Source organism: Cetorhinus maximus, chromosome 6, assembly GCF_964194155.1.
Source record: "Cetorhinus maximus chromosome 6, sCetMax3.hap1.1, whole genome shotgun sequence".
Classification (NCBI taxonomy): domain Eukaryota; kingdom Metazoa; phylum Chordata; class Chondrichthyes; order Lamniformes; family Cetorhinidae; genus Cetorhinus; species Cetorhinus maximus.
Genome location: NC_135884.1, coordinates 125,596,031 through 125,622,080, shown reverse-complemented (window position 1 = coordinate 125,622,080; position 26,050 = coordinate 125,596,031). Strand labels below are relative to the sequence as shown.

Here is a 26,050-nt window from a genome sequence, read left to right as displayed (position 1 = left end):
GAATAGAGGTTTATGCTCAAAGTGATCACCCAATCTGCATTTGGTCTCTGCAATGTAGAGGAGTCCACATTGTAAGCAGCCAATACAATTTGGAAGGGAGCGGGTCAAAGAGCAAATGTTGCATATCCTGCACTTGCCTGAGGAGTTGCCGTGGAATAGGGAGAGGATGTTGGGGGTCTTAGGTTTAACCAGACACTCAAGTAACGTAAGCACTCGGCTCCTAACTGAAAGTTCACAGTGCCATGTAACAATTCTTTGACTTTAGCACTCTAGTTTTGATTTCAATACTTGCATAGCCCTTAAAGAGTAATAGTAGCAATTGATGAAGTGCTCCATACTCGTGGGCAGTGCTGTTATAGAGAAATGAAAACTGCAATGGCTAGGACTTGAGCTGATTCTTTTGGGGTGCATTATCTTTCTTTGTCGGCATTCTGCCTTTAAACATTTTATTATTCATTGCATGTTCATGAAAATAAGCTATTGTATGTCTTCAAGAAACTTTCCTGATACAGTGAGTATACTATTTTGGTTGTGTGTGTTTTTTTTTTAAACTGTAAATGTTGTCCTTGAATTTCAGCAGCGACAACTCATATGTATATAGCGCATTTAACTGAGTAAAATGTCCTAAGGCTCTTCACAGAAACTTTGTCAAACAAAATTTGACACTGAACCACAGGAAATATAAGGACAGGTGGCCAAAAACACAATCAAAGAAACAGGTTTTAAGGAGCATATTAAAGGAGGAAAGAGAGGTGGAGAGGTTTAGGAAGGGAGCTGCAGAACTTACAGCCTTGGCAACTGAAGGCGCAGCTGCAAATTTTCTTCCATTTCATCATAAGTGCATATAAAGAAGGAGAAATTTGCATTTAGATAGTGCCTTTCACATCCTCAGCATGCCCCAAAGCATTTTACAGCCAATGAAGAAACTTTTAAGTGTAGAGTCTAAGGAGCTGGATCTCTTTCAACCTGAATAATGATTCACCTTCTGTGAATGATGAGAGAACCTTTACGTTTTAAAAAAAAATTGCCCAGAAAATTGAGCGCTCAGGCTACAGCATAGTTTTGTGTGGGTTTCCATATATTAGTACCTAAAATTATGTAACAACTGAGTAGGTCATAAAATCTGTAAGATTCAGTGGCTTCTTTCTTTTCTCTGATTGCTTAGCTGGTTAATAAGTTGAGTAGCTGAGTAATAGAGTTTAAGAATATTCTCAGCTTTCACCTTCTAATCCAAACCTTGGGACCCTGTGTAAGGAAGGAGAAAGTCGGCCAAGATTCCCATCCTTCCTTACTTGGCTGTTAGTCCTTTGTGGTTGAATTGCCTTCTGGCTCCGGGTTCGAATGTGAAGAATGACCATGTACAATAGATATCAGAGGCCGTCCGCAAAGATATCAACACATTCAAAGGAGGAGGGAGAGGAGAAAATTGATGATAAAAATAAGGCTTTGATCTTGCTTTTTCACTGTACCAAATTCCCACAAACACTTGCTTATACTTTCAGTTGGAGAAAATGCAGAGATGCAGCCTATGGATTTCCAGGCAGCTCGAAGCACCCGTTCTTGTTCGGTAATGGGAGACAACCGTCAGTCTGCGAAGGGTATTCCAGAGACTGTTCCAACCTTTTCCAAATGTCAGTGGCTGGTGAGTACCTATTCTCACTATTAGGCAACCTTTGTGACTGGTTTTCACATTTTAAAGGTGCAAAATATGTGCCTATTTTCAAACAGTCAACAGCTGTTCCACTGCAAGAACAGTTGGTACATTTGAGATATGTTGCCTGTACTGATTGATTATTAATGGCAGGGCTTGATTTGTAATGGGTTCACTTTAACTTTTGGTGATGGTGTAAATGGGGCAATCTTTCATCACTGCCGCTATACACTTCTCCCGATTTTAATTTCTGTTGAAGTCAAATATTGGGATCTTGAAGTAATGTCCCATGCATGGACATCTTAGGAGGCATTTGCAATACAGACTTGCTTAGGGTCTTTAGGTTCTTTGTGCTCTATAACCTTATTATTTGAAAAGGCCTGAGTAGAGCTGAGGTCCATCCACAAACAAGGCTAGATCAGTGCACTAACAACAGCCAAGAGAATTATGTTGCTGAAAAACCTTAACAACCTGTAAGAGTAGTGCGCAAGGCTGCCATAGAGAGGATATTCAACTAAGGGCTTGATCCATTCATTTAGCTAATAACATGTGCAATATATACTTGCACCAATATTATCCTCAGCATTACTCCAACTACAATTAATCTTTTGATCTCCTGGTACCTGATTCACCACCATTAGATAGATGTAAGTTCTGGACAAACATTAAATAAGTGAAATCAACACATTGCCCTATAAGTGATCAATATAAATGCCTAGTGTGTTTTACCCCAGTGCTTTCTCTTGATGACAATGTATGATCTATGTCATTCTGAGCTTATCTAGGCATTTCTGGCTGGCTGTTAGTTGGTCTGGGATTGATATGTCCTACACTACTTTATGCTGGATTATGAAATGCTCCTGCAGCTGCTACTCCAATATTCAGCGCTTTGGTGGCTGATAGGTTCTGCCCACATCTGTCACTTAGTGGGATGGGCCAGCTTAAGCTATGCCCACTCAAGCCATACTGTGGCTGTTAGGCAGGACATTTCTGTGAAGGACCACGCTTCTGGCACAATGAGAATCGTGAAAAGCTCTGTCAATGCAGCCAAGGGAACCTGCTGTAAGTCTGAACCTGAGGCCGCTATTGCAGATCTGAATATCCAAAAAATATATTACAACAACAACTTGCACTTAATACGGTGCATAGGAACATACAAATTAGTAGCAGGAGTAAGCTACTCAGCCCCTCGAACCTGCTCCACCATTCAAATAGATCGCGACCGATCTGAATGTAACCTCAACCCCACATTCCTGCCTACCCCCGATAACCTTTCATCCCCTTGTTAATCAAGAATCTGTCTAGCTCTGCCTTAAAAATACTCAAAGGCTCTCCTTCCACCGCCCTTTGAGGAAGAGACTTCCAAAGACTCCCAACCCTCTGAGAGAAAAGATTTCTCTTCGTCTCTGTCTTAAATGAGCGATCCCTTATTTTTAAACAGTGACCCCTAGTTCTAGATTCTCCCACAAGAGGAAACATCTTCTCCACATCCACCCTGGCAAGACCCTCAGGATCCTAAAGGTTTCAATCAAGTCGCCTCTTATTCTCCTGAATTCCAGTGAATACAAGCCTAACCTGTCCAGCCTTTCCTCATGAGACAACCTGCCCATCCCCGTTTTTAGTCTAGTAAACACTCTCTGAACTGCTTCTAACTTATTTACATCTTTCTTTAAATAAGGAGACTAGTACTTTACACAATACTCCAGATGTGGTCTCACCAGTGCCCTGTACAACTGAAGCATAACCTCCCTACTTTTGTAATCAACTCCCCTCACGGTAAATGATAACATTCTATTAGCTTTCCTAATCACCTGCTGTACCTGGCAGCTTCAATATAAGAAAATTTACCAGTGTTAAACAGCAAAAATCAAACATTAAAATAAGTTAAGAAAGAAGGATTAAGAGTGATAACCAAGAGCAAAGCCTGATCTAGCCTTGTTTGTGGATGGACCTCAGCTCTACTCAGGCCTTTTCAAATAATAAGGTTATAGAGCACAAAGAACCTAAAGACCCTAAGCAAGTCTGTATTGCAAATGCCTCCTAAGATGTCCATGCATGGGACACTGCTTCAAGATCCCAATATTTGACTTCAACAGAAATTAAAGAGCCTTTAAGGAGAGGAGAGAGCTAGTAAGATGAAAGGACTTAGACACAACGTGAGCTCAATGCAACAGAAGATGCTGCAGGCCAAATTAGTGAAAAGAATAGATTACTCACAGGAATCCAGAATCATGTGAACAGAATAATAGGACTGATTGAGGTTGAAGGATGTGGAAAGGAGAGATTTGTGCATTAATACGAGGATTTTAAAGTTGATGCATAGAGAGAAAAGTAGGTAGTGAACACAAGGGTCACAGAGGATGGAGATATATGATTTTCATATAAATTGCAGTTTGTAAAAGGCAAGATTCAGTATACTGATATACCCCAGGAGCAGACTGAATATCCGTGAATTATTTCTGAAAATGACACTTTTTTATTACCATAATCATTTATCATAAGGTGCATCTGTAGAATTATGTCGATCTTCAGTGGTTTCCATTTTCCATTACTACAGGGTAGATATTTCTTTTCATCTCCTGTATCAACACAGTACAGGCTGCCATCGGTCTCTTCAGATACAAGATCACCAACTGTTTGCCACCTGCAGCCGCACATCAGAATGATGTCAGTCTTTTACCACCGTTTTCTGCTGTGCAACTATTTACATTTTTCTATAAGGCCTACTTGTTTGAAAATTTCTGTTTACTTTTAAGCTTTTCTACCCATCACTTCATATCGAGCTGGCCCAATGCTACATCACGGCCTCGCAGTATGGCTAGTGTGCATTGAGAGCACGTGCCTGTCCAAGTCATTTCAGGTCTTGTCAGAATAAAGCTATTATTTTTCTCATCTTAGAGGTTATTTATGTAAGCCCATAAAATGAGGGAACCAGAAGCAGCATGAGATTCAATTTAGAAAAAAAAACCTTTGGTTGACGTGGTCCCAATAGCTCTCAAACCCTTCAGCCTTGGGATTTGTGCACCCGACATAGCTTGGTGCTTTCTGTTCTGTAAACCATGGTGTATCCTCTTTATAAATTCAAGACAGGTCAGTGCAGGAAGTATGGAATGTTTTTCTTTTGCAGGAGGAATTCAGTCACCCAGTGGCAAGTCTGACGCTAACTGTGGAGGAAGTTATCAATGTTCGGAAAGTCTTAGTTAAAGCTGAAATGGAAAAGTTTCTGCAAAACAAAGATCTGTACAACAACCTGAAAAAGGGAAAGGTACATGTCTTGTGCACTTTTCGCTGTTCCGTAATGATGTTGTTTATTGTTCGATTCCCACTTCCTTTTATTTTCTTTCTCTCGGTCTCTCATTTCTGCCAAACCGTTCTCCCAACTATTCAATCAGCACCATGTCATCTCCAGTAATTTAGGAACAGGGGCAGGTGGCTTTTAGCTTCATACATCAATTCTGTCTTGTCCTAATTAAAGAGTGATACACATCTCAATCACAAGTGAGACAGGCACCATGCCAGCATTTCCTCAGGCTGGAAGTACAGTACTAGTTGGAAACCCGGCTAACATGTACACTGGAGCAACATTCGTTGCTGAGGTTGAAACTGCAATTGTTACTGAAAATGAGGAGGGGGATTCTTAAACTGACTTCAGAACCTTTGTTCTTTGCACTTTCCAACCCATGAACAAAGATCTTGTGCTAAACAACTACTTTGCAATTTCCAGCAAACTGGACTAATACCCCCACTCAGAGTGGGAGTATTAGGAAATATCGGAAAGTATATCCATTACAAATAGTGAGGATTCTATTCGTTTGGATGTGAATTTTAAATAGATTATCCTAGATTTCCGTGTTTTTATCTCGTTTAACTTTTAAAACATAGTCCCGATTGGCATGTCCAAACAAGATGCAAAATGCCATCGTTTTCCATGCAGACATTTCCAATCTTCACATCCAGTGATGACATTACCTATACACATCTGGGAATATATTTTCATCTTTGTATAAAATTATTTTGCTGGGTAAATTTATAATGACAGTACTGCAATAGAATAGAATTCATCTTTACATACACTGGAAAATATGCCCCCAGCTCTTAAAATATTCCAGAGTAGTTACTTGGCATGAGTTTATTTGTAGCTAGGCTTATGAAAACATGAAGAAATAAATACTTTACACTATGAGCTCTTTCTTCCCTTTTCCCCCTCGGGTTCTCCTGCAGTCCCGGTTTATCTGCTTTGTGCTTTAGGGTCACAAATGAAGATGGTCAACAAGGCTGAAATGTTTCATGCATTGCATTTTATAGATATATTTTGTAAAATGGAATCTTATGTTACATCCTTTTGGTTTTAGGAGTTCTATCATCTTACCTTTGCTCTTTGCCTTGCAGGTGTGTTGCTGTTGTAAAGTGAAGTTCCCCTTGTTCTCATGGCCCTCGGCATGTTTATTTTGTAAAAGGTAACTTGGTTAACAAAAACAGTTTTCCCTTTATCTGTATTTTTTTAAACTGAAAATGTGCTAGTTAACAATTACATCAAAATGCCTGAATATGCTGTCTGTTCCAGTTAATCCACCAGTTCAGTCAGGACCAGGGCTATCCTGGAAAGAATGGAGTATTGTAAAGCTATAAAGGAACAGACGAGACTCAGATTCCCCTCCTTTATATATGGAAACACACTGAGCAGTGTATTTTATGGGAAACCTTTCACACAAAACAAGAGCACAATTACATTCCAGAAAGATTTTTGCTTTCTGCAAAACATCTTAAAAAAAAATTACAAACCTCAAATGCTAGATGCATGCTTTATTTTTTTTCTAGATTTAGCCATCTTTGGCACATTAGGAAGTTTCTTTATGTTATATAAATGCCAATTGTTTTTATAAAATTTGATTGCAGTTGATCTAATACATCAAGATATTAGATTAATGTAGATTTGTAGATTACATTATTTTTAAATACAGCCTAAAGATCCAATGCTAGAACTTGCCAAATATATGTCAAACAACTGCAGTGTAAAGATGTCGTCTTTCAGTTACAACGCTGGGCACTTGAGTATGATGATCTCAGACTTACAGCAAATTTGACAAGGTTATTAAAATAAATACATGAAAAATAGCCCAAAGGCCTTTGCCATATTAATAAATATTGTTAGTTTAGAATAATTTACTTTCTTGTACTCTTCCTGTGATTTTAAAAACGCACCTATTTTCTTTCTCTTCAGATCAGTTTGTGGATTTTGCAATTTAAAGGTAAGAGCTGTTGCAAAAGTTACTTGATAAAGAATTCCATAAACACTTTACCACAGTAATCTGATCCACGAAATCTTAATCCACATATTTTCCAATGAAATCCTTCTGGCTCAACAATGTGTGACACTTTGCAGATTGGTTGTTAACACTGCAATATCTGGACAGACTAAAAGCCCTAAAACTACTGGGAAAATAGAATAAACAGTGTACCCTCAAAACATGACTCAGTCTCCTGACTCAGTCATCACTTGGTTATCTGATCATCTTTATGTGAATCCTGGGGCAGTAAATGTTTGCTCATACACATGTGTGTTGCAACCTCAATTTTCCTGAACAATAGATCTGATTAGGAAGTAAGTGACAATTCATGATTTTTGCCAGTAGTGAGAGTGTGGAGGCCTAGGCAGCCCTGAAACTTCATAAAGAATCAACAATTAATTTCAAAGTAACACGGACAAAGGTATGGGTTGATTTAATACAGGCTTGTCCAATGTGCGGCCCATGGGCCAAACGTGGTCTGCAAAGCCCCTCTAGAGTAGTTTTCGAAATGGCGGTAAAACAGGAAGATGGATGGAAGATTCTGCATGGAGCTGCTCCTCCAATCGCAGGCCAATTCTCTCTTGTGTTTGCTGCTGATAGGTGGTGAGTTCAGGACCTGGGGAGCATGACCCAGGGAACGGAGGTTTCAAAGAGCGTGGACAAGGGAGCGGAGGTGCTGGAGAGTGTGGAAAAAGGAGCAGACGTGCCGGAGAGCATGGATAAGGGCGTGGGGTCCAGGTGTCCGCCAGAGTGGGGCTCAGACGAGCCGGAGTGAAGTTCAGGCGTGCTGGGTGGCCCAGAGCAGGGCTGAGGCACCCAGTGCGGGACCCAGGTGGTGAGGCAGCAGGAATGGGGCTCAGGCAAGGTTGATTGGGGGCCAGGCAGGCTGAAGTGGAACACCAGGCAGCAGGAGCAGTGTCCAATGGCATCTGAGAAAATGAGTAACTGGAGACTGTATGAGAGAGAGTGTGAGGCGGGTGTTGAGAGACAGTGTGAGGGGGGTGTTGAGAGACAGTGTGATGGGGGGTGTTGAGAGCGAGTGTGATGCAGGGTGTTGAGAGAGAGTGTGAGGGGGGTGTTGAGAGAGAGTGTGATGCGGGGTGTTGAGAGAGTGTGTGAGGGGGGTGTTGAGAGAGAGTGTGAGGGGGGTGTTGAGAGTGTGAGGGGGGTGAGAGAGAGTGTGAGGGGGGTGTTGAGAGAGAGTGTGAGGGGGGTGTTGAGAGAGAGTGTGAGGGGGGTGTTGAGAGAGAGTGTGAGGGGGGTGTTGAGAGAGAGTGTGAGGGGGGTGTTGAGAGAGAGTGTGAGGGGGGTGTTGAGAGAGAGTGTGAGGGGGGTGTTGAGACAGAGTGTGAGGGGGGTGTTGAGAGAGAGTGTGAGGGGGGTGTTGAGAGAGAGTGTGAGGGGGGTGTTGAGAGAGAGAGAGAGTGTGAGGGGGGTGTTGAGAGAGAGAGAGTGTGAGGGGGTGTTGAGAGAGAGTGTGAGGGGGGTGTTGAGAGTGAGAGAGTGTGAGGGGGGTGTTGAGAGAGAGAGTGTGAGGGGGTGTTGAGAGAGAGAGAGTGTGAGGGGGTGTTGAGAGAGAGAGAGTGTGAGGGGGTGTTGAGAGAGAGAGAGTGTGAGGGGGGTGTTGAGAGAGAGAGTGTGAGGGGGGTGTTGAGAGAGAGAGAGTGTGAGGGGGGTGTTGAGAGAGAGAGTGTGAGGGGGGTGTTGAGAGAGAGAGTGTGAGGGGGGTGTTGAGAGAGAGTGTGAGGGGGGTGTTGAGAGAGAGTGTGAGGGGGGTGTTGAGAGAGAGAGTGTGAGGGGGGTGTTGAGAGAGAGAGTGTGAGGGGGGTGTTGAGAGAGAGTGTGAGGGGGGTGTTGAGAGAGAGAGAGTGTGAGGGGGTGTTGAGAGAGAGAGTGTGTGAGGGGGGTGTTGAGAGAGAGAGAGTGTGAGGGGGGTGTTGAGAGAGAGAGAGTGTGAGGGGGGTGTTGAGAGAGAGAGAGTGTGAGGGGGGTGTTGAGAGAGAGAGTGTGAGGGGGGTGTTGAGAGAGAGTGTGAGGGGGGTGTTGAGAGAGAGTGTGAGGGGGGTGTTGAGAGAACAACCCTCACACTGACTCACACCCACCTCACACAGCCCCCCACACTCTCTCCCTTCCCACACTCTCCCACAACCCCTCACGCTGACTCACACAACCCCACCCCACACACTCTCATGCAACCCTCCCAACACCCCGCGCGACACTCTCTCCCAACACCCCGCGCCACACTCTCTCCCAACAGCCCGCGTCACACTCTCTCCCAACAGCCCGCGTCACACTCTCTCCCAACAGCCCGCGTCACACTCTCTCCCAACACCCCGCGCCACACTCTCTCCCAACACCCCGCGTCACACTCTCTCCCAACAGCCCGCGTCACACTCTCTCCCAGCACCCCGCGTCACACTCTCTCCCAACACCCCGCGTCACACTCTCTGCCAACACCCCGCGCGACACTCTCTCCCGACACCCCGCGTCACACTCTCTCCCAACACCCCGTGTCACTCTCTCTCCCAACACCCCGCGTCACCCTCTCTCCCAACACCCTGTGTCACACTCTCTCCCAACACCCCACGTCACTCTCTCTCCCAACACCCCACGTCACTCTCTCTCCCAACACCCCGCGTCACTCTCTCTCCCAACACCCCGCGCGACACTCTCTCCCAACACCCCGCGCGACACTCTGTCCCAACACCCCGCGCGACACTCTCTCCCAGCACCCCGCGCGACACTCTCTCCCAGCACCCCGCGTCACACTCTCTCCCAACACCCCGCGTCACACTCTCTCCCAGCACCCCGCGTCACACTCTCTCCCAACACCCCGCGTCACACTCTCTCCCAACACCCCGCGTCACACTCTCTCCCAACACCCCGCGTCACTCTCTCTCCCAACAGCCCGCGCCACACTCTCTCCCAACACCCCGCACGACACTCTCTCCCAACACCCCGCGCCACACTCTCTCCCAACAGCCCGCGTCACACTGTCTCCCAGCACCCCGCGTCACTCTCTCTCCCAACACCCCGCGTCACTCTCTCTCCCAACACCCCGCGTCACTCTCTCTCCCAACACCCCGCGTCACTCTCTCTCCCAACACCCCGCGTCCCACTCTCTCCCAGCATCTCTCCCAACACCCCGCGTCACACTGTCTCCCAGCACCCCGCGTCACTCTCTCTCCCAGCACCCCGCGTCACTCTCTCTCCCAACAGCCCGCGCCACACTCCCTCCCAACACCCCGCGCGACACTCTCTCCCAGCACCCCGCGCGACACTCTCTCCCAGCACCCCGCGCGACACTCTCTCCCAGCACCCCGCGCGACACTCTCTCCCAGCACCCCGCGCGACACTCTCTCCCAGCACCCCGCGCGACACTCTCTCCCAGCACCCCGCGCGACACTCTCTCCCAGCACCCCGCGCGACACTCTCTCCCAGCACCCCGCGCGACACTCTCTCCCAACACCCCGCGCGACACTCTCTCCCAGCACCCCGCGCGACACTCTCTCCCAGCACCCCGCGCGACACTCTCTCCCAGCACCCCGCGCGACACTCTCTCCCAGCACCCCGCGCGACACTCTCTCCCAGCACCCCGCGCGACACTCTCTCCCAGCACCCCGCGCGACACTCTCTCCCAGCACCCCGCGCGACACTCTCTCCCAGCACCCCGCGCGACACTCTCTCCCAGCACCCCGCGCGACACTCTCTCCCAGCACCCCGCGCGACACTCTCTCCCAGCACCCCGCGCGACACTCTCTCCCAGCACCCCGCGCGACACTCTCTCCCAGCACCCCGCGCGACACTCTCTCCCAGCACCCCGCGCGACACTCTCTCCCAGCACCCCGCGCGACACTCTCTCCCAGCACCCCGCGCGACACTCTCTCCCAACACCCCGCGCGACACTCTCTCCCAGCACCCCGCGCGACACTCTCTCCCAGCACCCCGCGCGACACTCTCTCCCAGCACCCCGCGCGACACTCTCTCCCAGCACCCCGCGCGACACTCTCTCCCAGCACCCCGCGCGACACTCTCTCCCAGCACCCCGCGCCACCCTCTCCCCCAGCACCCCGCGTCACCCTCTCCCCCAGCACCCCGCGTCACCCTCTCCCCCAGCACCCCGCGTCACCCTCTCTCCCAGCACCCCGCGTCACCCTCTCTCCAGCACCTCGCGTCACCCTCGCTCCCAGCACCCCGCGTCACCCTCACTCCCAGCACCCCGCGTCATCCTCTCTCCCAGCACGCCGCGTCACCCTCTCTCCCAGCACGCCGCGTCACCCTCTCTCCCAGCACGCCGCGTCACCCTCTCTCCCAGCACGCCGCGTCACACTCGCTCCCAGCACCCCGCGTCACACTCTCTCCCAACAGCCCGCGTCACACTCTCTCCCAACAGCCCGCGTCACACTCTCCCCCAACACCCCGCGTCACACTCTCCCCCAACACCCCGCGCGACACTCTCCCAACACCCCGCGTCACACTCTCCCCCAACACCCCGCGCGACACTCTCCCAACACCCCCCCTCACACTCTCATACAGTCTCCTGTTACTCATTTTCTCAGATGCCATTGGACACTGCTCCTGCTGCCTGGTGTTCCACATCAGCCTGCCTGGCCCCCACTCAACCTTGCCTGAGCCCTATTCCTGCTGCCTCACCACCTGGGTCCCGCACTGGGTACCTCAGCCCCGCTCTGGGCCACCTAGGCCCTGCTCCCCAGCACGCCTGAACTTCACTCCGGCTTGTCTGAGCCCCGGTCTGGCGGACACCTGGACCCCACTCCCTTATCCATGCTCTCCGGCACGTATGCTCCTTTTTCCACACTCTCCAGCACGTCCGCTCCCTTGTCGACGCTCTTCGAAACCTCAATTCCCTGGGTCATGCTCCCCAGGTTCCGAACTCACCACCTATCAGCAGCAAACGCAAGAGAGAATTGGCCTGCGATTGGAGGAGCAGCTCCATGCAGAATCTTCCATCCATCTTCCTGTTTTACCGCCATTTTGAAAACTACTCTAGAGGGGCTTTGCAGGCCGCGTTTGGCCCATGGGCCGTACATTGGACAAGCCTGTGGTTTTGTTGGGCAGATGAAATAAAAGGGAATAAAATTTAGTAGGCTGTCTTATTCAGTTTTTGGCTGAGGCTTATTTGAATTGAAATATACTTCTAGATTGGAGAGACTTTTTTTATAATGTCCTTACAAAAAGAATTTACATTTATAAATTGAAATTATTCATAGCAGTGTGAAGTACATCAGGGTTATTGGCGCAGCAGACTAACAATGTTGTACATGATGTGCCTTTTAATGGGCATGTTGCTATGATCAGACAGCTAAATTAGTATCAGTCCTTGTGCAATATGTGTGCACAATTTATTGGCTTGTTCTTATATATGAAGTCTTATAATTGCCCACATACACTCCTTACACAGAAAGTGCTTGTGCAGATGCTGTTGTGGATAGAATTGGTTTAGGCAACTTTGTTCTTCCTTACTTATTACACAAGGCTGAACTTCATTCTATACTTGTGATTTTCATATAAAATCACTCTTGCACAAAGGACCAAGATCTCAGCCGAACATTTTTCTTTCCTTTCTTCCACCACGGCCATAAATGCTGAGTATATGCAGGTTGATGGAAACAGTGGCATGCCTATAATAGAACTATAAAAATTAACTACGTATATTTTCTACAGATCAAGCTTCCTTCCAAGAAACTTGCCCATATACCGGTTTACACTGTGGGTTTTGAAACTATTCCGGAAACCAGTCAGACAAAAGCAGCTCAGACCAAAGGATGTTTCCAATCTCAGTAAGTATCTGGACTATCTGCGAAACTTGGATGTTGAATTTTTCCTTAGATTGAACTTCACTTTAGTGAGGTATTGAGAAATATATAACTGCAGCAACAATGCATTTAATTTATTCAGCACCGTTGCCAGCACTAAGGCAGATGATGTTGTGCCAGCGGAGGTAGACAATCTTGATGATGGATAAGATACGGGATTTGAAATTGAGCTTGGATGGAGGATGGAGAGGCTGCTCACCAGTGGCATTAGACTGAATAAGCAGCTTGTGTATATGGTTTTACTTGTCACTGTGGCATGTAATATCAGACTGTTAGTATGTTTCATGCCATTCATATCAGTGCTGCAGTTGCTGCAATTTTAATTGCACGCTGAATCACAGTTAGCTAATGGAAAATAACTGCTTTATAAGAATCTGCATAATTTTTGGAAAATGCAGGATGTTACAGGAACTGCTGTATATAGAATTTTAATTATTTTTGGTTCAATTTTGAAAAGGGCATGCAATTATATTGTTCCAGCAGTTTTGTCAGTGGGCCACTGGGTGAAACAGTCTGCCATTGGGAAAACTGGAAATAGGATAAACTGTGTAAAATTGTTTTGTAAAACTTGCTCCACATAAATGGAGCATCAGCAGTGCCCACTAATAAAGTTTCCTTATCACAGAAAGAGTCTTAGAACTGGGAGTTCTCTAATAGTCGAACTGTGCAACGTGGAGAAAGGCTACTAAACGATAAAACTAAAACAATTAGAACGTCAAAATGTTCCAGGATACTTCTCCAGAAGGCATATAGAAAATATAGATTGATCCAGGAAAGAACTTAAGAGGCCTGATGAAAAACCTGGGAGTATTTTTGAAGGAGGAGAACTTTGTAGAGAGACGGAGAATTTTAAGAAAGGAGCAGGAAGGACCCAGGCAATTGAAAATGCTGCTACCAATTAAGTGGCAAAGAGGCTGGAGTCAGTGGAACAATAGGTTCAAGGAGGAGTGGATATTAGACTAGGGGAGTATGCAAAGGTAGATGGGGCAAAATCATGGAAGGATTTAAAAATGATTTTAAACTTGCGGCCATGGGACAGGGCGTCAATATAAGTCATGGTGGACAGTGCAAGATAGGATTTGTGTAGCAGAGTTCTGAAGTATTAAAGTTATTTCTTAACTTGGATCTCCATTTCCAAATGCCATCATCATGACCTACCTGTAGAAAACTGCGTTAATTCAAAATGATTTACTTTTAGAAGTGCAGGATAAAGTTATTTGCTAAACTTGAGAAAAGATCAAAAATTTCTTGTGATCTAGGATGTTCTCTGGCCCCTACATTTGTGAATAGGAAAAAGTAAAGGAAAGAGCCTAAATTTGCAAGAAGTTATGAAAAAAGTCATTTCTGATTGGATAAAAACAAAAATCTACTGCGGATGCTGGAAATCCAAAACAAAAACAGAATTACCTGGAAAAACTCAGCAGGTCTGGCAGCATCGGCGGAGAAGAAAAGAGTTGACGTTTCGAGTCCTCATGACCCTTCAACAGAACTGAACAAAGAGTTCTGTTGAAGGGTCATGAGGACTCGAAACGTCAATTTTATTCTTCTCCGCCGATGCTGCCAGACCTGCTGAGTTTTTCCAGGTAATTCCATTTCTGATTGGACTCTAGCAATACTTATTTCTTTTAGTTGAATGGGGTACCATTGACGTTAATACTAAACATATAGGTTGCTAGATACCATTCTACCCTTAGATCACTGTATTGCTGTAAGTAACTCAAAAAACTTATAATTAAGATTAAATAGATTAAGTTTAAGTTGCCACTAAAATACAGCTTAATTCTAATAGCTAGGTATGGCAAGATTATCATGAGTTGTAAAGGACTCCAATATTTTGGCAAATAAACCCTTTTGGCTTTTTTGTATATTTTAGACTTTTGGTATGAGCATGATGTATTTTAAATAAGAGTGCTAGTGAGGGACTATCTGACTGTTTGGCACTTGACTCTTCAAATCATCTTCTTGGCCCCATTGGTGTTTCAGATCTCTGAAGAGTCTCAGTAACCGGTCAGTGGAACAAGAATTTCCTCACCTTTACACACACGGCTGTAGCTTCAAAGAAGTTTGTGCTGAGTGCGCAAAATTTGTTGCCGACGTCATCAATTCAAGTCGTAAAAGTGTGGACCTTCTGAATAATACTGCCATGAGGAAAGCCCAGTCTATGTATGCAAATTCAAAAAGATCCTGAAGAAAGAAAGAGCAAGAATTAATTGTATTATGTTCACCACATGATGCCAGCCAAAGCTGTCGGCAGTCACGCTGCACGTGCTGATGTTAGTTCCTAAAAGAACAATATGCAATGCTTCAAAGAAGTGCCCATGTCACCTGATCTCCTGTAGGCGTGACGAATGTGAGGATTAAGGACACAAAAGAGTCAGGTGTTTGTGGCGGTCACATTATAAGGATTAACATTTTCTTGTTAAAATGCTTTCGCATTGATGCATGACTCTCAGTTACTGCAGAAACAAGGCAAAATGAGGATGCTCCAAATGAGTTCTTGGGCTTTGAGGCTTGGCTTTTGAAATGTGGGTGAAATCTGAAAGTTTCATCCATTGCTGGTAACCAGCTCTAAAAGTTGAGACAGGGCGATTGGCGGAGATGTACAGATTTTGAGAGTTTGAAACTCAGCCATCTTGACAGGGGCAAGAGGCTTGGTCAGCTTAGAATGCAAAAAAATTTTAAATTTATTTTTTCATTATTTTGAATGATTTCATTAATATTTATTTTTCTTTCGTTTGCTTTATACAATCTCCTGTGGGCTTCACTGTGCTATGTTTTCTATGTTTCCTTGTTCCTGAAGCACCTGCTGCTAATCTTTCAATTCCAATACATTGGATGCTTTACTATGGTCTACACTGAGTGCAAGTTTTAAGATTCTCTCAATGTTACACATCCAAAACTACCCTAATGTCTCATTAAACGCTATGGGTTCAACCACAGGTTTTACTTTAAGTGGGTTTTATTGTAATTGTCAAATAACTGTCCTCGGCTTAATCATCATTGCCTGCTAACTTAGACGCTGGGGGTCATGTTTATGTGTCATGATTTTGCATGAGGTTCACCACAACAGAAAAAGCATCAAGAGTTCATTCTGTTTTAGTGTAGCCTAAAGTGATTTGTTATTCCTAGCTGTGTTGCATCTCTGTGAACATACTGTAAATCAAATAGCTTTGAATTTTGCTCCTATGATACCTGAAAAGAGATCAAGCAAGGTTAGTTGGAATTCAAAATGAGATATTACATTTGGTCCTCTTACTTAAGTTACCAGAGTTAACAGTCCTAGTGAACAGCAGAAAAATTTTAATTTTCCTTTGTGCAGTTATCTGACTGGCTGCAGTGTCCATTGTAAATATATATATTGCAGTAGCACTTTCTCTCCACTTAATGGGCATTGTCATTGTAAGGTAGTAAGGAATCATCTAAAATCACTTTGTCTTTGTATGTTAGCAATTGCCTCATAAATCTACAGATATATTTGGACAAGCGGATATCAGTGGTGTCTGATGTTATGAGTTATATAAACCAGTACTTACATGATATAGTAACTATGGAAAAGGTATCATAACTGCCTTGAATATCTTATCAGTACTTAGCTGGATCTTTTGTATTGATATTCCAGAGCTTCACAGTAGTGTGGAATGGGTACTAACACTGGTGATGCTATAAATAGAAAATATTTAGCTCACAGAATGTTACAAAATTAAAACATGAGAGATTCAACTGATATCATAAACCTAAAGTTCCCAAGTGCTTTTGTAAAGTCATCTGATTTGAGAAATCACAGTACCAGTGTAATACGTCGCCCCAGCTATTGGGGTTTGGTTGTTTACTTTACATTCTGCATAGCTGAGCCCCATTTTGGCCTTTCTGGTGTTTACCGCATTCAGGCAACATACATAATGAAAAGCAATGATTATCGTGTTTGCAATGTTCTGCCAGGATATTCACCACCTGTAATCATCTAAGTAAACAGCTAATGGAGAATGGGAACTCCAAACTTAGGGAGAAAGTTAAACATTCAAATTATAGGCATAGCTGTTGTTATTGCAAACCTAGAACTATTTTAAAGCTCCCCCTTCTCATGACTTGACCTTTTTATTGACAGATACAAGAGCAAATAGTGAATAGGCCACAGACTGAATTGATTTGAAATTTCAATGATTAAGACATGAAAAAGTAGTTTCAATAAATGTGGAACACTGTATGTTTAACAGTTTATGAAGTTGCCTGATGCTGGCAGTTGAGCTTTTCAGAGGCCAGATTATTGGATAAAGATTGTAAGAGTGCCTTTGATTGTGATGAAATCTGTTCAGGAAAATTTTGGTACAGCTGCTATGTGCACTGTTAAATGTATAAACGTATAGATCTAGCGCAGCTAGTATTTTTGTTATTGATCCTGCTCTGGCATAATGTTTCTTATTAGCATTTTTTGCATGTTTAAAATGTTTAACCAAGATGATCCAGTACGACAAGTGCATGATGGGGGGCATTTAATGAGCTCAAAGACTTCCTGATTAAGTACGTTGCTGGGGTTTACTGTGGCCACCCTCATGGATGCAATGCAAGCTATAGGGTAGCCACCAAGAGTACAATAGCAACTCAACAGAACATCACACCTTTAAGGATACACCTCCACAGGATAGAACCCACAGGCATGATCTGCATTATCAATAAAGCTCCTAAGTTAGATTTGAAGACCTGTGATATCTAGGAGTAAAACAGCTCTAACTAAGTCATCAGACATGCATATGAGTGCAGTTTCCCCATCCAGGTGTCCATTCAAAGCAATACTCTAGCAGTCATAGAAATCCTGCAGGCATATGCATAGGACAAAGCTGTTAGCTTCTGGTTAAGACATTGCACTGCAGTGAAAAAATTCACCTTACCAAAGGAACTTATGAAGAAGAAAACTTGTGTTTCAGTGCTGACAGTTTTCAGTATAAGCAATGAATATGACTATCAATACAGCTTCCCTGGGCTAATGGGATGTGTGTTGTGTGTATAATGACTGGATTTCAGTCAAACAGCATGCTAAAAATAATATTATGCAAATAAAGAAGTAAACATTTTATGTTTGGGCCTGCTGTCCAATATGGAATGTAAAATTTATTTGGTATGTATGTATTTTTTCTTGTAAATATAAGTTCTATTTACTGCAGGATTAAATAAAACTGTGCAAACTGTCCAGCCACTTCTGGTCAATAATACTCAATAACTTAAAGTTGTAAGCGAATAATTAGAGACTTCATTGAGCACCTGTTTCTGTTAGCAATCGAGATGCTACAGAACAATAGCAATTACAAGTAAAGTGTGGAAACTTTTATTAACATTTTTTTTAAAAAAGCAGGAATGTAAACATTTTTTTAAAATAAACATGCATTGCAGGATATGAAGGTTATTAATGGGTACTCAAAACAGTATAAACATCAAATAAAGGGGCTCTTTTGAAATATAAAGTAAGGACAGAGGCCTGAATGTCAGTGTTTAATGTTGTTCACTTGTATTCCACTTAAAACAACTGTCAGAGTTTCACACTGACAGGATTTTGAGGCCTTAGTCCACAAGTCACTGCTCATTAAAGTCAACATGGTCAGGTCCTGTCCCCCTGATGCCATTCCTACTAAAGTCGATCATGGTAACTGCACACAGGAATTCTCATAAGAACAGAAATTCTCATCTACAAGTGTACAGTAGCTTGAATCACTCAAGTTAGCAGCAAGATGGGGGAGGCAGTGGTGTAGTAGTATTGTCACTGGACTAGTACTCCAGAGACTTAGGGTAATGATCTGGGGACCTGGGTTCATATCCCACCATGGAAGATGGTGAAATTTGAATTCAATAAAAAAATCTGAAATTAAAACTCTAACGTTATATAAAACCCATTTGACTATTTCCAGCATTTCAATTTCTTATTTCCAGCATCTGCAGCATTTTATTTCTATTTTCTGCTCAGAATGTTGTTGATGGGAAATGAAAAGGGAGCAATGGATGGCAGTGAAGGGAGGAGAGGGAGGAGGAAAGGATTGAGAGTGATGGGGAAATGAAAGAGTGGAGAGAGCATAAGCTAGTGGCAGTGCTTTGAAGTGGGAAAGAAATGAGAGTCCCTCCATTAACTGAGAGGGAATGGGGAGGAAGTGTGTTATAATTAATGAAAGGAAGGAGAGAAAGAGATAGCCAGGGTGACATGAACAAGATGGGTGCAGGTCGGAGGTCGGTGCCATAAATGAGGAGTGTGGGTACAAGAGAACAGTGCCCCCAAGAACTGAAGGGAGACCTAAGAGTGCCAGCAGGAACTGAGCTGAGAGCTGGGAGAGCCAGTATGAATTGTAAGCGGAAAGAGTAAAGCACAACTCTGCTACTGATTGGTACTAAGGAATTAAGGTGGACATTGTTGACAATTTAAGCCAAAGGGTATAATGAAACTAACTTACTATTAACTTGACCTACACTATATATTTACAATTATTTCAATGTTTTGTGTTGTGCTAATAATATAGAATTGATGAAAATTTTCGATCAAAACATCCAGAAATCACTGTATTTCAGTAATATTAGAGATGTCATGCCACTACAAGTAGATTTGTCTTTCAGTTTAGACTCAGTGCATAATAGTCTATTTATAGTGCAGTCCAAAGGTTTGTAGAACAGGAACCCTTTGATGCAGTTGGCAAGCTTGTGCAACAATTGAGTCTGACAGCAATGATACTCATTCAGACCTTCCTCAGTCTACATCCGTTGTGTGTATAGAGGTGCTCCAGTTACAGTGCATTACTGTTTGGTCAGAAAGGTAGGTGTGGACAAATCTGACTATAGAATTCTCAAAGTCATCGTCTACAGCAAGCTGCAGTCTGGATATTGCAGCAGGTGGGCAAGTGTAACATTTTAATTGCATATCAAAGGTCACCATGAAATCTTCCAATATGAGCGCAATGTTAATCCTAACACCAGGAAGTCATAGCCACTAACAGACTATGATGGTATCTTGATGGAACCTGTGGTTGCCAAGCTTGTGTTTTTTGAAACAGCCTCTTAATAAAAAGGAAAACTGAGAAAGGAAACTCACTCCCAGTTTCTCAGGAAACCAAAATTCTGGGCAAACTGAAACTGGTTGAACTTATATAAATGGACAAAGAGCTACCTGAGCTCAGTAGAATGTTGATGAGTCCAGTGGTCCAGTACAGGCAAGCTGAAGAACACAGAGGCTCGATCCAAAAGCTGAGAATAAGTTGCTGCAGCTGTTTCTCTTACTTGAATATAACATTGGTGGATCTATGCCATCCAGACCAAGTTCAGGAGGTTCTGCGGATGTGTGCCACTTTGGTGAAAACCATGCCCATGGAACTCAGGGTGTTTGTGCACAGCTGTTGGCTGGAGATAAGACTACATCCTGGAAGGATAACAGTGGAAATACCTTGTGAGGAAGACAGAGTTTTGAAAGACTTTGTGACTGAGCTTGATGACGTATATGTTGTGTAGACTGCCAAGCCCAACTTGTAATATCTGTCTTCATTGTATCTGCCATTTAATGTTTAATTTATAGTTTATAATCAACTGTAATTTGCCTGTTAATTCATGTTTAACTTATTATGTATGTTAGAATATAGGTTACCTAAGATGATATTTAATGATTACTTTGTCTCTTGTAGAGTAAAAATTCTTCTGTTCTAAACAATGGAGTCTTGTGGGTCCATTCTTTTAGTAAATAACTGATATTTTGGATTTCTTTTAAAAAGAAAAAGTATTTACTGGGCTCTACCAAGATCATAACTGTATCATGTCTCCCAAGTCAATAGGAATCAATTTGAGACTTGCAGTTGGCTAGATCTGGCTTATCCCTGTCTATCTTGGTTTTAAGACCCCTTCTCCACTCACTCATTTGGAACCTCCCCCCACCCTCACGCTCACACATACCAATGACCACCTACTCCTCCATCCCTGTTCCCATGGTCACCAGCACCCACCTCTCCATTATGGTGAGCAGCACCCAACCCCTGATCCCCTGGTCAAAGCTTTGCTTACTTCATGTGAGTTGGTCACTCTGGTTAATCTGAGTGTTTGTGTCCATTGAGTCAATGCTGCTGGCTATTTGTGAAGGGTTTGGGAAGTTAGAAAACGTTGGGGCAGGCAGCTGTGGCTGCCTCTGTCACTAAAGGATTTATGGCACTGAATTTCAGTTGGTAAAGCTGCTCATGGTCCAGTTACTTCTCCATTCCCCTCATGTGCGATCTGCTTCCATCATTACTGGTGCTGTTAATTCAAGTTGCTGGCTTTCACTGCCATTTTGGGGTTTGATAATGAAATGAGGAAACTTCAGTTTCAAAAGAGGAATAATTTAGGGCTTAAATTCTACATTACACAAGGTGTAATATAGCTATTTTAGCGGGAACAAGAAAAATGGCAACAGGAAAAGCCATTAGGAAATACCTGTATAAATAAATTTTTAATGTGACCATCAGCTTCAAATTAAACAACACAACCCACAGAGAATGATACAGAACTTCCTTCACCAAGTTCAACCCCCATAAGGGTTGAAGAACATTAAGGAGATGGAGGTGAACACAAAGCCACCATTAACCATGTAACATTAAGGAAATATGAAATCAGCTACTTGGATTCTGGTTTTATTTGTACCAAGAATGGAGATATACCTTTACCATCTAGTTTATGTATAAGCACTATCCAATGAATCTTTGAAACCTTCCAAATTTAGAGAATATTAATTACCAAGCAAGAAATATGTCAGGATAAGCAACATTCGTTTATTGAATAAAAAGCTCAGGAACTGGTGGATACTGGAGTAGTAATCAAATCTGAAACTACCACTGATAAAAAGTTTGGGTTTCATCCCATGTAATGATGGCGCAGAAAATTGCAGAAGCCAAAAAAAAATCACACGATAACCGAGGAGTTGACAATGCTGTGCACCATTGAAATCGTGAGGGAAACATTTAGAGAGCAGGTTAAGAAACTAGAAAAATACTGATATCAATGTCAATAACATATTGATTTACCATCGGAAGGCATAGTTTTGCATTCTGTTGATCGACTGCATGACAATAGGTGTAATCGTCACAGATTTGCACTAAGTGTGGTAGTGAGTGGGGAAACGTGCTGTTTTGATGGCAGTTGGGCTCTCATTAGCCTGCCACGCCATCACCTTGCCGCTTCATCACACTGGACGCCATGTTTAAAGTGCATGCACACACACGTCTCTCAGTGCTTCCAGCCCAGGACTGCTGCACGGCAGACATGACCCTGAAAGACAAAAAGATTGCGTCCCTCAGGTTTAATGACGTGTCCCTCGAGCGCCTTTTGGATGCCATGGAGACTCACTGTGATGTCCTCTACCCTTGCTCTGACTGCAGGATGGTCAGCAACATCACCAATCTGGCTTGGGAGGCAGTGGCAGCAGTGGTCAGTGCCCACGCCCTGCAAGGGAGGACAGCCACCCAGTGCCATAAGAGGATGAATGATCTCCTCTGTTCCGCCAGGATAAGCCACTCTTATCATCACTCTCAAATCACACACTCACAAACCCGTCACACATCCACAGGGCCCTCACTCACTGCCAGTTCAAGGGACATCACCATTCACTCTCACACACTCCTTCATTGTCCTCATCCTGTCCATGGTACCATTCAGAACCCACCCTGCCAGGCATACATATCATCTGGCCTGGCAGGTATCCTGCTTACACTCTCCATCTTTATTCATGTAGGACAAGCTGGCACACAGCAAGAGGGAGAGTTTGCAGACTGGTGGAGGAATGCCTGAAATCAAGGTCCTCATGCACTTTGAAAACAGAGCCATCCAGCTGACCGGTGAGGATCTGGACCGGTCCTGTGCTGACGGTGAGGTCGGCGCTGCTCTACCAAGTGAGGATTCAGCAGTGCAACATCCATCAGATAACCATGCTGTGACTGATGTGTCCTGTTTCACAGGCCACTGTCACGCACTAATTATCTCTCCTTGCTTTTGCAGGCACATCTGGGAAACAACCAATGGAGTCCATGACACAGGGCCTCTAATCAAGCCCAGAATAAAATTTTGAAGAGGAATCTGAAGGCACCCTCCCTGAAGTCCCATCACAGCGCTCACCCACACCCTCCACCAGTGCAGAGATCTCAGTGGGACCTAGCTTTAGAGTAGCCTCGGGATCACAATCTGGTAAGCACATTGCACTTTCTGATCCACAGCAGGCGGCAGCAGGGACTTCCCAGGTCCAGCACTCGGAGGACTGCTGGTGGCCAGAAATTTGCTGTCCGAGTCAGATGATGAGCCTCTGGACTCGGTCATGTCTCAGTTGCTGGAGCTGCAAAGGCAAGCTTGGGAACATCGGAAAGGGATGTCCGCTACACTCCTCAGATTGCAAGGCACGATGGAGGAGTCCGTCCGCCTTCAGTCTGAGGTGATAGTGCCAGCATGCTAATGCACCAAGGTCAACACTGTTAGGATGGCGGCTGCCAAGGAGACCTTGGTCCAGGACATCGCTCCTGCACTGCTGCGCGGGTTTAACCTCATCACTGACGCCAGAGTTGGCCTCCAACAGTGTGTACATGAGAGCAGTCCAGGGCAGCTTGATCTCACTTCCGCTCATGGAGTCAGCCAGGGGCCCTCGGGCACCCATAGGGAGGAGGAGCAGCAGGCGCACACCCCGGGGCCATCCACTAAGGTGACTCCTGGAGTGTCCGGCCCATCCAGATCTCTTCTTCCTGTGACCTCAGCAGCTCCAGCTTCACAGGCTGAGGAGGGTGCCACGGCCACATAGCAGGACCCTGAAAGCAGGCCAGGGCCCTGCGGGTCTCGTCCCTCCAGAGGACGCCCATCGAGGTCATCGCGGACAGGGTGTAGCAGTCAGCAGGCTGCCTTCACCTCCATTTTGGACGTTCGGGGAGCACCAAGATGTAACGGCAGGATTAGGAAGGTTAAGAAGATGTAGTTACACAGCCTGGGTATGGGTGTGAATCACTTGTACATAATGTTCACTATTGTAAATAAACTCTCAACAATGTCACCCTCCCTATGGCTCCTTGTTCTGATGAGCAGTGTTTGTGTCACTCAGATGTGAAACCTTTCTGTGCAAGATAAAGGCAGGTGTCTCAGTCCAGGGCCTCTTTCCTGTTCTCTGTGCAACCTTCAGGCCACAGTGATGGTCCGGCCTCACACTCCCTCGACACATTACAGGTACCTGTACCTTCTCAGTGCTTCTCATTGCTGCCAGAATGTCGTGGGCAGGCGCCACCGAGTTCCATCATTCTCTCCGTGTGCTCTCCGTGCCTTTAAGGTGGGGCTAGCCCCCGATCTCTTCAGCATTTGTGACCAGTGACACTGCGCTCCTGAAGGGCTCAGGTGCTGAAAGCGGACAAAGGATTAAATGCTTCTAAAGTTTCATGGCTGCGTCTATATGATATGACCCTGATCACAGAGTGCAAGTGAGCTGCCATAAGCCAGACTTGAATCAAACATTCATTGATGCAATGCGAGGATCTATGGTGTCTCCTCACTGTATGTCATCATCATCCTCCACAAATCTAGCAGCAATGAGGGCCTCCCAAGCACTCCTGCCTCATCTGGCCAGTGCGAGGGCCCCATCGCCATCTTCGGCACCTACAAAGACCTCCTCACTCTCATCACCATCGATGTCCTCCTCAGGAGAGTAGGCCTCCAGCTCCTCCACCTCCTCCTCAGCCAGCTCCTCTCCCCATTACAGAGTCAGGTTGTAAAGGGCACAGCAGGCAATAACGATGCTCGACACCCTCTGCGGACTATATTGCAGGGCTCCACCAGACCGGTCCAGGCACCAAAACCTGTACCTTCAGCATCCCGATGGTTTGCTCCACCAAAGTGCGAGTTGCAGCATGAGCCTTATTATACCTTCATTCTGCTGCAGTCTGAGGCTGCTGCACGGGTGTCATCAGCCACGTCCTCTGTAGGTAGGCCTTGTCCCCAAGGAGCCAACCCTGCAGCCTCTGTGGACTCTGGAAGACGCCAGGGATCTGTGATCTACTGAGAATGTAGGAGTTGTGGACGCTCACTGGAAACCGTGTGCAGACCTGCAGGGTGCATTTGTGGTGGTCACACACCAGCTGCACTTTCAGCGAATGGAAGCCCTTGCAATTAACATAGTTGACCGCTTGTTGTGATGGAGATCTGAGCGACACATGAATGTAGTCGATGGCACCCTGCACCTGTGGGAAGCCCGAGATCTGGGCAAATCCAATCGCTCTTGCATCCTGGCTCTCCTGGTCCAGGGCGAAGTGCACAAAGTTGTGTGCCCTCACGGAGATGGTGTCTGTGACCTCATGGGTGCATTTGTGAGTGGAGGCTTGTGATATCCCACAGAGATCATCTGAGGAGCCCTAAAAGGAGCCACTGGCGTAAAAATTGAGCGCTGCATTCACTTTCACGGCCACAGGCAGTGGATGCCCTCCATGTCCCCGTGGTGCCAAATCCTGCAGCAGCTGGCAGATGTGACTGACCAATTCTCTCGACATGCGCAGTCTTCGGTGATACTGGTTCCTGATCATCTGCAAGAATGAAAGGCGACATCTATAGACCTTGGGTCTAGCTAGGCGCTGACCAGCGACGGCTCACTGTGGTTCTCCAGTGGCATATGTGGGAGCTCCAGCCACCCCTGCTTCTTGAGGGTGCTGCTCCTCCCTCTGCGCAGCAAGGTGCCTCAGTCACTCTCTTCTCTGTCATCTTCGCTCTCTGTATGCCACGAGGCATACAGCTAGTTCACCAGGCTCCATGCAGTACTCCTTCTGTGGGATGAAAGAGAGAGACACGTTTGTTACTTTGGGTGTTCTAAGAACCTCTCTTGGTTATGTCTGAAAGCCCCTTAACACATTCCAGAGAGTGCTGGCCACCACTTGGATGGCTAGAGTTAGGTGCGCTGTATGGCTGCCCAACACCCCACCCACCTCCACCCCATTCCACCTGACCAATTGGTGGCAGCTTTGCCCACTGGACTGCATGCTGTGCTCTCAGCTTAGGCGCAGGCATTCTCCTAACCCACACTGCAAGGCTACCCTGCTAGGTTGTACCATGCGGGGAGACTGGTCCAAACCAGGATGACAACATTGCAAGGGGCTGTGAGCACCTCCAGCAGTGACTGCTCCATGACCAGCTTTAACAAGGAGATTGTACAACGTACCCAGCCGTCCAATTGTTCTGCAGTCCACTAAAACACTCATTAGTTTGCAGTCTGTGCCCGAGGGGTGAAAAGCTCTGGAGCACTTGGTGGCACTTTCATGCCTCTGCATTGCTTGAGT

At 45.4% G+C, this 26,050-nt stretch overlaps 1 protein-coding gene across 2 annotated transcripts in view; it reads left to right on the top strand.

Moving 5' to 3' along the window:
* The window catches only part of spire2 (spire-type actin nucleation factor 2), a 91,601-nt gene extending 73,640 nt beyond the window's left edge, over nucleotides 1-17,961 (top strand). For both annotated transcript variants that reach the window (XM_078544446.1, XM_078544447.1), the window contains 6 exons: nucleotides 1,503-1,642; nucleotides 4,779-4,916; nucleotides 6,041-6,108; nucleotides 6,873-6,900; nucleotides 12,625-12,740; nucleotides 14,760-17,961. In XM_078544446.1, coding sequence (XP_078400572.1) covers nucleotides 1,503-1,642; nucleotides 4,779-4,916; nucleotides 6,041-6,108; nucleotides 6,873-6,900; nucleotides 12,625-12,740; nucleotides 14,760-14,964 — 695 coding nt within the window. In that variant the 3' untranslated portion in view covers nucleotides 14,965-17,961. The remainder of the gene's footprint in view (nucleotides 1-1,502; nucleotides 1,643-4,778; nucleotides 4,917-6,040; nucleotides 6,109-6,872; nucleotides 6,901-12,624; nucleotides 12,741-14,759) is intronic.
* The last annotated feature ends 8,089 nt before the right edge of the window (nucleotides 17,962-26,050 follow it).